We start from the raw sequence: 17069 nt of genomic DNA on the forward strand, positions 1-17069 counted from the left end.
GAACACTGCTGATGTCTCCTTGTCACCTTCTGCAGGATTAATAAAGTTAAGAAAATCTACAGTGGCAAAGACAAAAAGACTGAAGCTTTAAGAGGTACGAGGCGCATGAAACCTCCAATCCAGATAAGTATTGTACTATCATTGTCTGCACCAAATAGTCCTACATGAAATCATATATAGAGTATTATAGCGCCACAAACTTCCATTAAACCGGCACCCGACGCTCCAGAACGCCCCTCTTTACACAGGAATTTACTGGATACTTGTCTGGATTCACCCCCAGGTCTGGATTTGGATATTTACGAGGGACAAATCACAGCACTCCTGGGTCACAGCGGCGCCGGGAAGACAACATTACTGAATATCCTGAGTGGGATGAGCACATCGACCAGCGGTGAGAAGCTTCCTGGAAAGTCAACTGTAGTCACCACCTACCTGCCTGATAGGTTTCTGAAAATGAAAGGAGTTCTGGGAGATGTCTACAGAGCAGGAACCTGTATAAAAAAAGAACTGTACTCGCCCTATAAATGTCCCACTGCAGCAGTCACATCTTGCTCATCATTCATGTGAGTGCTGCAGCCAATCACTAACTAGCCTCAGCGGTCATTTGTAGTGGTCATGTGTTTAGTGATGAATGGCCTGTGATCGCTGTAGGACCCTTGTGGGCACTTGAGCAGTGGGATGTTTTTGGGAGAGTACTGTTTTTTATTTATTTGTTTTATACAGGTTCCCACCATGGCCTTTTAAAAAAAAATGTCTGGAAACCCCTTCAAGTTTTCATTTCTGAAATGTGGGAAGAAAGTGGAGTGTCAGGTAGTGAACCCACGAGAACATGTAGCGGTTGTCAGATTTCAACCCAGGCTCCCAGTCCTAACCACTGAGGCATCATACTGCCCACACATCCGCCTCATTCCGTTACCTGTGTGTTATACTGTGGGTTTCGCTCTTAAAGGGTGTGTCCACGCCTTGCGGAACAGAAAATCCTCTCAAAAAAACGTGTGGCCTAATTGCTGCGGGTTTGCATTGCAAAGAGTGAAATCTGTGGCATAAATTGACCCGCTGTGGACTACAGGTCAGTTTCTAGCTGCAGATTTCTTCTGCTGCTATTCAACAGCAGAAAATCTGCTGCGTGTCCTCCGTGTGTGGACGTACCAGTACAGTGGCCTCCCTGCTTGAATACATCTTCTCTGCCATTCCTCAGGCTCGGCCTCCATCTGCAACCATCCGCTCTCTGACATTCAGCACCTGGAGGAGATACAGAAGAGAATCGGCTTCTGCCCGCAGTTTGACATCAAGTTCGACCAGCTGACCGTCAGGGAAAATCTGAAGCTGTTCTGCAGGATAAAGGGGATCGCTGCCCGAGACGTGGCCTCCGAGGTAGATGTGACACGTGCAACGTACAGGTGGAGCAGACCTCGGTGTAGCCTGTGTCTGGGGGTCAGATTGTAGTGTACTTTCTTAGTCACCAAGGATCTTCACTGCCAGGGCCTTAAAGCATAGCTCCCGTTATAAAATGATTTTCCATTAATGATGAATGGCCTGTACAGGTGAATATAAGAAACTTTGTAATATATCTTGATAAAGAAAAAGGCTTCTATCTGCATTTATCGGGCTGCTTTGCTCTTTCCTGCTTTTACCACTGACGTCTATGGAGAGTAGAGGGGCTGAATGATGAGAGAGACACAGACTGCAGTTTCTTAGCTCTGCTACACTTAGCACTTTTGACTATATCTTGTAAGATAAGGCTCCAGCACTGTTCAGAGTAATAAATCGCCTCCTAGCTGGCAGCAGCCTCCTCCTCTCTCCATAGACCTTTGTGTGTGAGAAGAGGCTGAGTACAGGGAAAGAAGAGCAAAGCAGCCAGAGAAGACCAGGAGAAAGCATAATTCTTTAATAATATACAGTATATTACAAAGTTTCTTGTATTCACCTGTACTATTCATTTCTGAAAACTTTTTTTATAACAGGAGATAAACTTTAACTTTTGCAAGGATCTTACTGCAGGTGAAGGCCTTGTTACAATGTATCAGTGTAGGTAAGAGCTATCAGCATGGATTCCAGGAGAACAGCTGAGAAAATAGTGAAGAACTGGAGCACAAAATTTAGCTGAAAGTTGCAACAGTTGTTACATTGTAGTCCTGCTGGTGGGTTTTTCACGCAGCCCCGGCCCCATAGAAGTGAATAGGGCTTCATTGAAAAACGCATTGCATCCGGAAGCAAGTGCGGATTCAATGCGTTTTTCACCGATGTTTGCTAGGAGATGTTGTTTGTAAACTTTCATCAAAACGCATTGCACCCGCGAGGAAAAAAACTGAACAACTGAACGCAATCGCAGACAAAACTGACTGAACTTGCTTGCGAAAATGGTGTGAGTTTCACTGAACGCATCCGGACCTAATCCGTGATGTCGTCGTTGTGGCGGTTCCTGAGGCGGTTTTCTGCAGTGATATATGTAATTGCAGTAAAAACCACACCATTTTGCAAAAACCACAGCACATTATTCACAATGAAAAAAATCACAATTAAATATGGCAAAAAAGAAGAAAAAAAATCTGCTTCTTGTCTTTCCTGTATTTATAGGTGGAGAAGATTGTCTCAGACCTGGACATGAGCCACTTCCAGAATGTGCTAGCCAATAAACTCAGCGGCGGGCAGAGACGGAAGCTGACCTTAGCCATCGCCCTATTGGGAGATCCAGAGGTGAGGCAGCGCAGACTACAATCCTCATCATCCAGTGTACATCTAAGGCAGTCTCTGACACATTATCTATAGATGGCAAGAAATATGGCGGCTGGAGGAGGACATAGTGGTCCCTAGACGGGTGCCATTTACAGCACTAGACGGCGCCCTCTACAGCACTAGACTGGCGCCCTCTACAGCACTAGACTGGAGCACTCTACAGCACTAGACTGGCGCCCTCTACAGCACTAGACTGGCGCCCTCTACAGAACTAGACTGGCGCCCTCTACAGCACTAGACTGGCGCCCTCTACAGCACTAGACTGGCGCACTCTACAGCACTAGACTGGCGCCCTCTACAGCACTAGACTAGTGGCTGCTCGCTCACTGGCACCCGGCTTCTTTATATCTCGCCAGGTTCTTCTACTAGATGAACCCACGGCTGGCCTCGACCCGTTCTCCAGGCACCGTGTGTGGGCCATACTGAATGAGCGAAAATCTGACCGCGTCATTCTCTTCAGTACTCAGTTCATGGACGAGGCGGACATCCTCGCTGGTAAGAGATTGTGGGCAGAAAATGTACTCTCCATGCCCCAAATTCACAGAATAATCCCACAGCGGCTCTCCTGACAGTAATCCCACAGCGGCTCTCCTGACGGTAATCTCACAGCGTCTCTCCTGACAGAAATCTCACAGCGGCTTTCCTGACGGTAATCTCACAGCGGCTCTCCTGACGGTAATCTCACAGCGGCTCTCCTGACGGTAATCTCACAGCGGCTCTCCTGACGGTAATCTCACAGACGTCCTCCTGACAGTAATCTCACAGCGGCTCTCCTGACGGTAATCTCACAGACGTCCTCCTGACAGTAATCTCACAGCGGCTCTCCTGACGGTAATCTCACAGCGGCTCTCCTGACGGTAATCTCACAGCGGCTCTCCTGACGGTAATCTCACAGACGTCCTCCTGACAGTAATCTCACAGCGGCTCTCCTGACGGTAATCTCACAGACGTCCTCCTGACGGTAATCTTACAGCGACTCTCATGACAATAATCCCACAGCGGCTCTCCTGACTGTAATCTCACAGCGGCTCTCTTGACGGTAATCTCACAGCGGCTCTCCTGACTGTAATCTCACAGACGTCCTCCTGACGGTAATCTCACAGCGACTCTCATGACAATAATCCCACAGCGGCTCTCCTGACAGTAATCCCACAGCGGCTCTCCTGACAGTAATCCCGCAGCGGCTCTCCTGATAGTAATCCCGCAGCGGCTCTCCTGACGGTAATCCCACAGCGGCTCTCCTGACGGTAATCTCACATCGGCTCTCCTGACGGTAATCTCACAGCGGCTTTCCTGACGGTAATCTCACAGCGGCTCTCCTGACTGTAATCTCACAGACGTCCTCCTGACGGTAATCCCACCGCGGTCCTCCTGACGGTAATCCCACCGCGGCTCTCCTGACGGTAATCTCACAGCAACTCTCCTGACAGTAATCTCACAGCGGCTCTCCTGACAGTAATCTCACAGCGGCTCTCCTGACAGTAATCTCACAGCGGCTCTCCTGACAGTAATCTCACAGCGGCTCTCCTGACAGTACAGTAATCTCACAGGGGCTCTCCTGACAGTAATCTCACAGGGGCTCTCCTGACAGTAATCTCACAGCGGCTCTCCTGACAGTAATCTCACAGCGGCTCTCCTGACAGTAATCTCACAGCGGCTCTCCTGACAGTAATCTCACAGCGGCTCTCCTGACAGTAATCTCACAGCGGCTCTCCTGACAGTAATCTCACAGGGGCTCTCCTGACAGTAATCTCACAGGGGCTCTCCTGACAGTAATCTCACAGCAGCTCTCCTGACAGTAATCTCACAGCAACTCTCCTGACAGTAATCTCACAGCGGCTCTCCTGACAGTAATCTCAAAGCGGCTCTCCTGACGATAATTTCTGCTTCTGTCTCCAGATCGCAAGGCGGTCCTGAGCAACGGGCGGCTGAAATGTGTTGGATCCTCCTTGTTTCTGAAAAGAAATTGGGGCATCGGCTACCACCTGAGGTTCGTAGGAGACGTCTGTCAGTACAGTACGCCAGTCCTTCAGGGTGAGCGAATGTGAGGTCACGGGGATCAGTTAACAGACCGAGGGTTGCTCTTAGTACTCACAGTTTGTATACCCTGGGCAGGCGTACAGCAGTGATGAAGAGGCTGGCACGTAGATCCTCTGGGGCACTCTCTAGGTATATGGGCCAGGCCTGGTGGTAGGTGAGGTGCCCTGGGTGTTGTAGGTTTAGCGTGCCTGTGGCAAGATCCCTTACAGTTTGTGACGCCAGTGCCGGTAACGGTGGCACACCGATTGTTAGGAGGAATAATGGAGGTACACACGATTGTAGTGAACTAGAATTCCTCTTTACTGAACAGTTCAACTATGTACAAGCTTCAGACAGTTCCATATGAAGGATATTGGTATCAGGCAGGCTTTACATAAATGGCAGGTAGAATCCTAGCAAGATAACTCAGAGGGAATAAAACTCACAGATCAGGCTGTACTTTCTGCAGACTCCTGTCTGGCTTTCTCCAAGGCCCGTATGCCTAACAGCTGGCTTTATCCTTGGGTAGGGAAACCTTCCTCTGGTATAAATCCTCTTGCTGTCAAACTTCTGCCCTTCAGCTTTCTACTTGGCTGGATAAGATTAGCACTGCTCTGTACTTTGTAAGTTGCAGGATCACTTCAGGAGGAAACTTCTTCTCCTGGACTAACCTCTGAGTTTCACTTGCTCAGGACTTCAGGCAGGCTAGACTGAACTACTTAGCCTCCTGGACTAGACTGGACTAACTCTTTCCTGTCTGGGCCTAGCTATATATACTAGGGGGTTCCCTAGCTCCCTCTACAGCTTAGGAGGAGAAACTACACCCCTAGCAGGTCTGGAACACATGAATTAACATGGAATTATGCAGTCATACAATACAAAACACAATAGCAATCTCCCACAGGAGGTGGGGGACGACATGACCCAATTAACCCTTAGTAGTGTTCACCTTTACGTAGTGGGACACTACATCAGGCAGTGAGGGGTCAGTAAGATCAGACACTAAGTGATTGACAGCTCAAAGTAATTTAATTGCTGCCGCCATTTTGGGTACATGTGACTTTTTACTTCTCTTTTTGGGAGATGAGATAAACCAAAAAAACAGCAATTCTTTCATGATTTTTTTGCGGCATTTACTGTGAAGGATAAAACATGTGGTACATAGCTCTGGTCGGTGCTCTGGGCCCACTGACGAGCCGACTGTGGACCAAGAGGGAGAAACGTACCGAGGGCTCGGCACGGAGGAGGAGATGCCGAGAGGGGATGGCGCCATGTGCATGGAGAGCCATAGGAGTAGATGGGAATGAGGGGCTAAAGTATTCCTCAGGGAAACTGGACTTTACTTTACCTCCTATCACCTTCCGCTGACAGGAGGAGTTGCAGAGGAACATGGCTGCTCCACCCAGCAGCTCTTCCTGCACACAGGGTGATTTCCCAGTTGCAGCTGAGTCACATTTTTTCAGCGATTACGGCAGAATGCAGCAGTTGTGCTGCCGGAGCTGAACTGTATGGTTTTCATTATGTTTCACCCCTGCACTCGGTATGGTCTCTCTCAGGATGCAGGTGTCTCCATCTTGTAATCCAGACGCCATCACTTCTGTTATCCAACAACACGTCTCCAGCGCCAAACTCGCCACCCAGAACGTGGAGGACCTGACATTCACCCTGCCCTTTGACAAGATGGACTCATTCCCAGGTACAGTCCATCACTGGTGTGCCCATGACCTTGGTCTGCTGCACTCTACTATTCACAGGGAAGGGATCTGCTCATCCAGGGCTAGCTTATTCATAGAATAGAACTTGCAGCCATGTAAGAGGGGAAAGTGGGATTTATAAACAATGGAAATGTGGAAAATGCTAATGTCTAACTGATTTGTGCAGCTCTGTTTTCTCACTTGGACCAACATGTGGGACTGGACGTCATGAGTTACGGGGTGTCGATCACAACGCTGGACGACGTCTTCCTGAAGCTGGAGGGAGAGGAGGAGATTGAGAAAGGAGGTAAATGGCCATTGAATGTGTTTTCCAGGTTTTTAGAGACCCCATATTCACACTCCCTTGGTATCTGCAGTCAGTACTTGCACTCACCCACTATCCTCATCTGGTATCTGCACTCACCCACTATCCTCATCTGGTATCCGCACCCAGTATCTGCACTCACCCAGTATCCACACTGTCGGGTATATAAAGCAAATGCTTTATATATAAATAAAAAATGTAACAGATCAAAAGAAAAATTGTTCAAACGATATTGACGCGCAAGATGGACATAAACATCTCAAAAAGAGTTCAATCAAGAACCTGATTATTTTGTGCAATCAGTAAAACAGGGTACAAGCGTCTATGCAAAAATATAAATGATTTATTATACAATAGTTTCAAATACAATCAAAAATGAATCAACGCAAATTTCAATAATATACAATGATATGCAGTACCCAGAGTTCACCACTATATGGTGCTAAAAAAACACTACTCAACCAACACAAGAATATTATGCAATACAGCTTTAAAATTGTGAGAAATATACAATCAATGGATTATGCGGAAAACTCAATCAAGAAGATGACAGATATGAGCCCTTGCTCTGCCCCAAAATGATGACCAATCTTCAGATAATGGTAGTATTGCACCAAAACGTATAAATCATTGGCTGGATATCAAACTAGGGAATATAAAGATTCCCAACAGAGAGTTTCTCCAATATTTTCCCCTTTATTCAGTTATATGCATCGTAACTGAAATCAGAGAAAATACTGATGTAGCAACTAACGTTACACGTCCGCAAATGAGCAGGTATCTGGCTAAGTATTAAGCCAATTAACTTAGATCAGTACTGCATAAAACAAAAATATACATTACACAAGGGTCAAGTAATGTGCAGAGTCTTGGGGCAGCCAGCTTTTTCCCGATAATCCAAATGTTTCTCCAGAGATCTATAATCCAAATGTTTCTTTGTTTTTTTTTCCCCTTTCTCCTTTCTTTTTGGTATCTGGTTTCTTAACCCAAAACTTATCAGATGAACACACCCTCCTAGTTTGGAACTTTCCAATCATTGTTGGATGGGTGTGTGCATTGATAAGGAACGTGACGTCATAATACTACCCAGAATGCACTTTTGCTACTGGTGTATTATTAACTGCTCATATCTAGGTGGCACTGTTGTATAAGCTATAAGCATCATACCATTAAGGGTTAACTCATACATAAACTCACTTAAAAAAGTGGCCTAAAAGGGTGGAAATGCTCCAAACCCAGACACTGTAGGGTATCTATAACCGGGGGAGCAATTCCTCTGCATGCAATCCGCAGACAACGGCAATCCCCAGCAAATAATGCATACATTGGAGGATGCCGGTGCGGACCGCATGCACCACAAGGACTTCTTACACAAAATGATACATTGTGCAGATGAAAAAATATATATACACACAAATCACTGCAGAAAATGCACTAAAATGATACGCAACTGACAATACTAGCTAATTCCTCAGGCCGATGTTAAAAGCTGAAAACTTTTCCAATATCTTCCAGTCAGGAACATATCGGAGCCCCTCATGCACCACTTCACGGTGTCTCAGTATGCATGGGGTCCTACCACTAAAACGCCTGTGGTGTGTGAACAGGGTCTGAGCAATGCTAGAAATTAACTCACAGCCAGGCTCTCACATGCCTCCATAGTGGTATCACCAATGCATTGTGAGGTAGGATAAAGCTGTGAGCCGCACCCACTGACACATGCCTGATATTTTTTTTATACTAAACACTTCTGACATCTGGAGGCCTTGTCTTAGAGCCAAGGGACAAACTTTGATACATACATGTATACTTTGAGGAACATCTAGACAATTCTCACACTGTGGAATTCATGTTCAGATAAGAAATACAATAAGGCCTCTAAATCTGCAGGTGCGGTGTATCTTCTAACTGTCTAAATGTATAATATATTGTTACAATAACACTAGCTTTTGAACGGCGCAGTAATCTTCCCATGGACTTACTTCGGCCTACATGAAAATCCATACAAAACAGTGAATATAAATCAACATGGCTCTTAAAGGCAATGAATACCCATTATAATTAGAAGCATCAATTTTGACGTAAATTTGTTTTCCCTTAGTCCTAACAGCAGCACAAGTGGGGTATTTGCCCCTGTGAAGCTGGTCAGGACAGGCAGAATTTTTATTGAACAAAAAATTTCTGCCTTAAGTATCCTAATTAGTAATTAACTAATTAAGCCCCTAAATGTCACGGAATGTGTACAGGAAACAAGACAACACAAAATGAATATATGACTCACTGGATCCAAAACTAAGGAACAAAAAGGGAGACCGCTGCATAAGACCTGGCTCTCTCCCTCACTGCTCAGCCTATGTGAAAATCCCAATGGTAGATGATCGCATATCCTCGTACCTCGACTGTATAACACCTGAACACCCTACAATAGTGAGGGTACACGACCACCGGCTCCCTACACTAGATATGGAGGGAGTCAGGGTCACCTGGGATCCAGCAAACAGAAAAATACAAATGAATGCACAACACTTATCTTGTAGAAGACTGGGAAGTAGGATCAGCATGCACACACACTCCAGGAAGTAATATAAACCGCAAACTGATGCACTATGGGGAGGAATTTAAAGGGATGCAATCAGTACAACTACATGACAGCTGAGCGAGGCTAACGAGATGAGGAACTGAAAGCAAATCAAAGGAAGCTCAAGGAGGAGGTTCTGAAAGGCATCTGTCAGAGCTTCTCAGATGTCTGGTGGTGACAGTACCCCTCCTTCTACGAGTGGACTCCGGACACTCAGAGCCCACCTTCTCAGGATGGGACCTATGGAAAGCCCTGATGAGACGAGTGGCCTTAATGTCCGTCACTGGGACCCACATCCTCTCCTCAGGACCATAACCCTCCCAATGAACGAGGTACTGGAGAGAACCGCGGACAACACGAGAATCCACAATCCTAGAGACCTGAAATTCAAGATTACCATCAACCATAATCGGAGGAGGAGGCAAAGACGAGGGTACAATGGGTTGGACATAAGGTTTTAATAAGGACTTATGAAAAACATTATGGATCTTCCAAGTCTGAGGAAGATCAAGACGGTAGGCAACAGGATTGATGACAGACAAGATTTTGCAAGGCCCAATAAACTTAGGACCCAACTTCCAGGAGGGAACCTTCAATTTGATATTCTTAGTAGACAACCACACCAGATCACCAACATTCAGGTCCGGACCAGGCACACGTCTCTTATCTGCCACACGCTTATATCTCTCACTCATGCTCTTTAGATTATCCTGAATCTTTTGCCAAATAGATGACAAAGACGAGGAGAATCTGTCCTCATCAGGTAAACCAGAAGACCCCTCTCCAGAGAATGTCCCAAACTGCGGATGAAACCCATATGCACCAAAAATGGTGACTTATCAGAGGACTCCTGACGACGGTTATTTAAAGCAAACTCAGCAAGGGACAAAAAAGAACACCAATCCTCCTGATTCTCCGCCACAAAACAGCGCAGATATGTCTCCAGATTCTGATTGACGCGCTCTGTCTGGCCATTCGACTGCGGGTGGAAAGCAGAAGAGAATGACAACCGAACCCCCAAGCGAGAACAGAAAGCCTTCCAGAATCTGGAAACAAACTGCGTGCCCCTATCAGAGACTATGTCCGAAGGAATACCATGCAATTTGACAATGTGATCAATAAATGCCTGCGCCAGCGTCTTAGCATTGGGCAAGCCAGGAAAAGGGATGAAATCCACCATTTTGCTAAAACGGTCCACCACCACCAGAATCACAGTCTTCCCCGAGGAACGAGGGAGGTCCGTTATGAAGTCCATGGACAGATGTGTCCAAGGACGGGAAGGAATGGGTAAGGGAAGGAGAGGACCTGATGGCCGTGAATGAGGGACTTTGGCACGAGCGCAGGTCTCGCAGGCTGCCACAAAACACTCAACCGACTTACGAAGCGCCGGCCACCAGAATCTCCGAGCGATGAGATCCACTGTGGCTCTTGCCCCCGGGTGCCCAGCAAGGACCGTATCGTGGTGTTCCTTAAAAATCTTTTGTCTTAAAGCGAGAGGCACAAACAACCTCCCAGGAGGACAAAGATCAGGAGCCTCTGACTGGGCTACCTGCACCTCTGCCTCTAATTCAGGAAAAAGAGCAGAGACCACCACACCTTCAGCCAAAATGGGACCCGGGTCTTCAAAATTCCCACCTCCCGGAAAACAACGTGACAGGGCATCTGCTTTCACATTCTTAACCCCAGGGCGGAACGTGACAACAAAATTAAACCTTGAAAAGAACAAAGACCATCTGGCCTGTCTCGGGTTCAGACGCTTGGCTGACTCCAAGTAGGGTCAGTAAACACGGTAATAGGGTGTCTGGCTCCCTCTAGCCAATGGCGCCATTCCTCAAAAGCCAACTTGATGGCCAACAACTTCCTATCTCCCACATCGTAATTTCTCTCTGCGGAGGAGAGTTTCTTCGAGAAAAAGGCACACGGTCGCCATTTGGCAGGAGAGGAACCCTGAGACAAGACCGCACCCACACCCACCTCAGAAGCATCAACCTCAACTATGAAGGGTAGAGAAATATCAGGTTGTACCAAGATGGGAGCGGAAGCAAAACTCTCCTTGATATTAGAAAAGGCCTTACGCGCCTCTACCGACCAGGAAGAAAAATCTATCCCCTTTCTGGTCATATCAGTGAGTGGTTTAACAACAGAGGAATAATTCAAAATAAACTTCCTGTAATAATTGGCAAAGCCCAAAAAACGCATCAGAGCCTTCTGATTCTCAGGAAGCTCCCACTCAAGCACAGCACGGAACTTCTCGGGGTCCATGCGAAAACCAGAAGCGGAGAGAAGAAACCCCAGAAATTGAATTTCTGGAACCGCAAACACACATTTTTCCAGTTTAATTTATTCTCCCGCAGGATGAGCAAGACCTGACGTAAATGTTCCTTATGAGTCTTGAAATCAGGAGAAAAAAATCAAAATGTCATCCAAATACACTTATACAAATTTCCCCATTAAATGATAAAAAATGCTGTTCAAGAAATGCTGAAAAACGGCTGGGGCATAACCAAATTCTCAAAATGGCCCTCAGGGGTATTGAAGGCCGTCTTACATTCGTCTCCTTCTCTGACCCTGACCAGGTTGTATGCCCCTCTTAGATCTAATTTGGAAAAAACTTTAGCCCCAACAATCTGGTTAAACAGGTCCGGGATCAGAGGAAGCGGATAAGGGTCACGAATTGTGATACTGTTCAGCTCCCTGAAATCCAGACAAGGTCTTAAAGAAGGAGAAAAGTAGTAGGGCACACCACTATTCGGTTCCACACGGATAATTAATATAAACAATATTTATTAGTAATATACACTATTAAATAGACATGCTTAAAATACACAAACTAAAATTAATAAAATGTTAAATACAATAGTATCAATACTGTACTTTGACCAAAGTTTGTTGTATGGTACAAAAGTGTCTTTCCAAACGGGTTATTTAACCCGATCAATACCCCAATAGGTAAGGTCGCAATAGTAAAGATGAACTTGATATTTGGATACAGTGTTTTTTGAATAGTCACTTGTATCTGTGCGGCTTAATAGTCGTAACACATGAATTTTCGCTACAATGTTGTTGCCTGTTATTAGGAATAAGCCGGAGCTGTTTTACTCACAGTTATAGATAAAGTGATGCCGGCTTTTGTTGCATCACTGGTGGCGTCCCACGTCTGATGGAATTCTTTACAGGCAGCGATATGGAGATTTGATTTCAACAGAGTTCAGTGCGAATTCGGGATCCTCGGTGATCATATGCAGCCGTACTGTATTGGGAGTCGATCGGTAATATATTCCTTCTGCGCCTTTAGTAGATATCTCGCAGGGATAGACTTTACCAAAAGAATCGACTCTCCAGGAAGGCAGATATCCGGCTGGTCTTTGCTTTTATAAGCCAAAATTCACCGATCCCTCGCGTCTTTTTTTCTTTTTAAGCGCTTTTTAGTCCTCCGGTATTGTGCTTCATTTCATGGGGTAGTTACCATACGCGTTTCGGAGTGACTACGACTCCTTCTTCAGTGGCTAAGTTACCCCTAGAAGTGACTGGTTTTTATACACCTGCACAGGTGTGGTCCAGATTGATTAACTATGCATAGGAAGTGACGTGGGTTCCTTCCTATGTCGGAAGGGCAAATATATCACCCACAAACTCATTATTTCTAAGTTAAAAAATAATTAAACAAATAGCTAGGTATATCACTTTAAACCAAAAACCATATATAATAAAATAAGTCATATAGATTTCTAAAACAGATCATGTATATGTATATATATATATATATATATATATATATATATATATAAAACCGCAATCTCATAATAGGTATATTTTCATGAATAAGTTACGTGTTCTCATTACATATTCATAAAAATAGAATCCACTATCTCTATATATATCCCCATATTTCATGATGCTCATTTATAGCAATGGATATATATGGCCAAAGATTGGATAATTAAAATAACGCATAGCTCTCTATGCGATAATCCTACGATTTTTGTGTAATGCGGTTCCATTGCGTTTTTACTATAATTCAATTTTATATAGATGACCGCATTCTCAAACATATATTCACACTCTAATTCTGTACATAATAGATATAATATTAAAGTACATATATTATTTAAGAATTCAATGTTAAGAATACATATTGTATTTAAAACTTTTAAGAATACATATATTATTTAAAAAAATTTCATATACTGTTAAAAATTACACATATTGTTTAATCTGTTAATTACCTAGAAAGTTATATAAATTCATATACAACTTTCTGGTGAGGCAAATCCTTCATACAGTCCTCCTCAAAATCTTCATAAATATCTCTTCCCAAAAAAAGGGGTATTCTATTTATTTAATTCAGCAGGGAGATTCGACATTTGGGGATGGTAGGTAGGTCGGGGTCCGCCACCGGAGGAAGACCCGGAGATACAATTACTTACGGGTCTCTCCTCGGTGGAGAACCCCCCCATCTTAGTATATATTCACAAAAAGCCATATATTTCGATTTCAGCGTTTAATCCTGCTGGTAGTAGGGTGTTAAAGTCAAAGATATATTTTGATTCAATCCTCGACATTTTCTTAATGTGATTTCCACCCCTCCAGTCTATTTCTATTTTTTCCAGAGCCGAAAAAACAAGTCCCTTAGGATCTTGGTTATGTGTAGTTTTAAAATGATTTGACAAAGTATGTTTTACATAACCCTTCTTTATGTTAGAGATGTGTTCCGCTATACGGACCTTCAACTGTCTCTTGGTTCTTCCTACGTATTGTCTCTTACACGGACATTGTATAACATAAATGACACTATTAGAATTACATGTAAGGAAATCTTTTATTGTATGTTGGTGAGTACTTGTTGTAGATTTCACTATCGATGTCTTTTTAGGAAACATAGTGTTTTTACAACCCATACATTTTCCTCACCGGAAAAAAACTGTGGTATTTGTCCATTTTTGTATGGATGAGTCTACTTTCTTTTTATTAGTTTTTGGGATAGTAGGTGCCACCATAAGTGCTAAATTAGGTGCTTTAGTGAATGTGACTTGTGGAAATTGTGAAATTAAATGACCTATTATTTTATCTTTATTTAAAAAGTGCCAGTGTTTATTTATTATATACTTTACTTTTTTGTGTTGAGTATTAAAAGGCAAAATTATTCTTGTACTGTCCTCTTTGTGTTCATTTTTAGTTTTTGTGTCAAAAAAAAGATTTCCGATCTAATTGTCTCACCGTATTCCAATGCTGTCTCTAAAATTTCTATGGGATATTGTTTTTCCAGAAACTGTTTTTTCATAACCACTGCTTCTTCTTCAAAAGCTTCCAACTTTGAGCAGTTTCTCCTAATTCGTCTGAATTGTCCTGTAGGGATATTTAAGAGCCATTGTGGCAAATGACAGCTATTATACAGAATATAGCTATTCTTTGATGTTGGCTTCCGAAATGTATTGCATATTAATTTAGACCCTTCTACTTTAATTTGTAGGTCTAAAAATTCCACCATTTTTTGACTAGCCTTTCCTGTAAACCGTAGATTATAATCATTTTTATTGATATCCTCCAAAAATGTATCCAATGATTCCTGGTCATTTTTCCATATGAAGAGGACATCGTCGATGTACCTTTTCCAGAGCACCAGGTCTGCCCCCAGTTGCGGGTCAATGGTCTCTTGTTCCCAATTCGCCATAAATAGATTAGCGTAACTGGGGGCAAATCTGGTGCCCATTGCCGTCCCACATATCTGCAAATATATATCCGAATTGAACCAGAAATAGTTATGGTCCAGAATATATTGAGTAATTGTTTGCAGGTATTCAATCTGTTCTATGGGTACCTGACTATTTTGTTGTAATTGTTGTCCCATAGCTTTTATTCCTTGGACAAATGAACAAATACCACAGGTTTTTTCCGGTGCGGAAAATGTATGGGTTGTAAAAACACTATGTTTCCTAAAAAGACATCGATAGTGAAATCTACAACAAGTACTCACCAACATACAATAAAAGATTTCCTTACATGTAATTCTAATAGTGTCATTTATGTTATACAATGTCCGTGTAAGAGACAATACGTAGGAAGAACCAAGAGACAGTTGAAGGTCCGTATAGCGGAACACATCTCTAACATAAAGAAGGGTTATGTAAAACATACTTTGTCAAATCATTTTAAAACTACACATAACCAAGATCCTAAGGGACTTGTTTTTTCGGCTCTGGAAAAAATAGAAATAGACTGGAGGGGTGGAAATCACATTAAGAAAATGTCGAGGATTGAATCAAAATATATCTTTGACTTTAACACCCTACTACCAGCAGGATTAAACGCTGAAATCGAAATATATGGCTTTTTGTGAATATATACTAAGGAGGGGGGGTTCTCCACCGAGGAGAGACCCGTAAGTAATTGTATCTCCGGGTCTTCCCCCGGTGGCGGACCCCGACCTACCTACCATCCCCAAATGTCGAATCTCCCTGCTGAATTAAATAAATAGAATACCCCTTTTTTTGGGAAGAGATATTTATGAAGATTTTGAGGAGGACTGTATGAAGGATTTGCCTCACCAGAAAGTTGTATATGAATTTATATAACTTTCTAGGTAATTAACAGATTAAACAATATGTGTAATTTTTAACAGTATATGAAATTTTTTTAAATAATATATGTATTCTTAAAAGTTTTAAATACAATATGTATTCTTAACATTGAATTCTTAAATAATATATGTACTTTAATATTATATCTATTATGTACAGAATTAGAGTGTGAATATATGTTTGAGAATGCGGTCATCTATATAAAATTGAATTATAGTAAAAACGCAATGGAACCGCATTACACAAAAATCGTAGGATTATCGCATAGAGAGCTATGCGTTATTTTAATTATCCAATCTTTGGCCATATATATCCATTGCTATAAATGAGCATCATGAAATATGGGGATATATATAGAGATAGTGGATTCTATTTTTATGAATATGTATATGAGAACACGTAACTTATTCATGAAAATATACCTATTATAATGAGATTGCATTTTTTATATATATATATATATATATATATATATATACACATGATCTGTTTTAGAAGTCTATATGACTTATTTTATTATATATGGTTTTTGGTTTAAAGTGATATACCTAGCTATTTGTTTAATTATTTTTTAACTTAGAAATAATGAGTTTGTGGGTGATATATTTGCCCTTCCGACATAGGAAGGAACCCACGTCACTTCCTATGCATAGTTAATCAATCTGGACCACACCTGTGCAGGTGTATAAAAACCAGTCACTTCTAGGGGTAACTTAGCCACTGAAGAAGGAGTCGTAGTCACTCCGAAACGCGTATGGTAACTACCCCATGAAATGAAGCACAATACCGGAGGACTAAAAAGCGCTTAAAAGGAAAGAAAAACGCGAGGGATCGGTGAATTTTGGCTTATAAAAGCAAAGACCAGCCGGATATCTGCCTTCCTGGAGAGTCGATTCTTTTGGTAAAGTCTATCCCTGCGAGATATCTACTAAAGGCGCAGAAGGAATATATTACCGATCGACTCCCAATACGTAAGTACGGCTGCATATGATCACGAGGATCCCGAATTCGCACTGAACTCTGTTGAAATCAAATCTCCATATCGCTGCCTGTAAAGAATTCCATCACACGTGGGACGCCACCAGTGATGCAACAAAAGCCGGCATCACTTTATCTATAACTGTGAGTAAAACAGC

The 17069-nt window shown here is 43.1% G+C and overlaps 1 protein-coding gene across 1 annotated transcript in view; it reads left to right on the forward strand.

Annotated features, from left to right (window-relative positions):
- LOC122939905 (ABC-type organic anion transporter ABCA8-like) overlaps positions 1 to 17069 on the forward strand; it is a 322317-nt gene that overhangs the window by 171796 nt on the left and 133452 nt on the right. The window contains 8 exon segments of the mRNA XM_044296113.1: positions 36 to 94; positions 284 to 394; positions 1202 to 1377; positions 2581 to 2700; positions 3096 to 3234; positions 4639 to 4729; positions 6315 to 6454; positions 6640 to 6759. Coding sequence (XP_044152048.1) covers positions 36 to 94; positions 284 to 394; positions 1202 to 1377; positions 2581 to 2700; positions 3096 to 3234; positions 4639 to 4729; positions 6315 to 6454; positions 6640 to 6759 — 956 coding nt within the window.

The sequence above is a fragment of the Bufo gargarizans genome, chromosome 6, assembly GCF_014858855.1.
Source record: "Bufo gargarizans isolate SCDJY-AF-19 chromosome 6, ASM1485885v1, whole genome shotgun sequence".
In the NCBI taxonomy this organism is placed as follows: domain Eukaryota; kingdom Metazoa; phylum Chordata; class Amphibia; order Anura; family Bufonidae; genus Bufo; species Bufo gargarizans.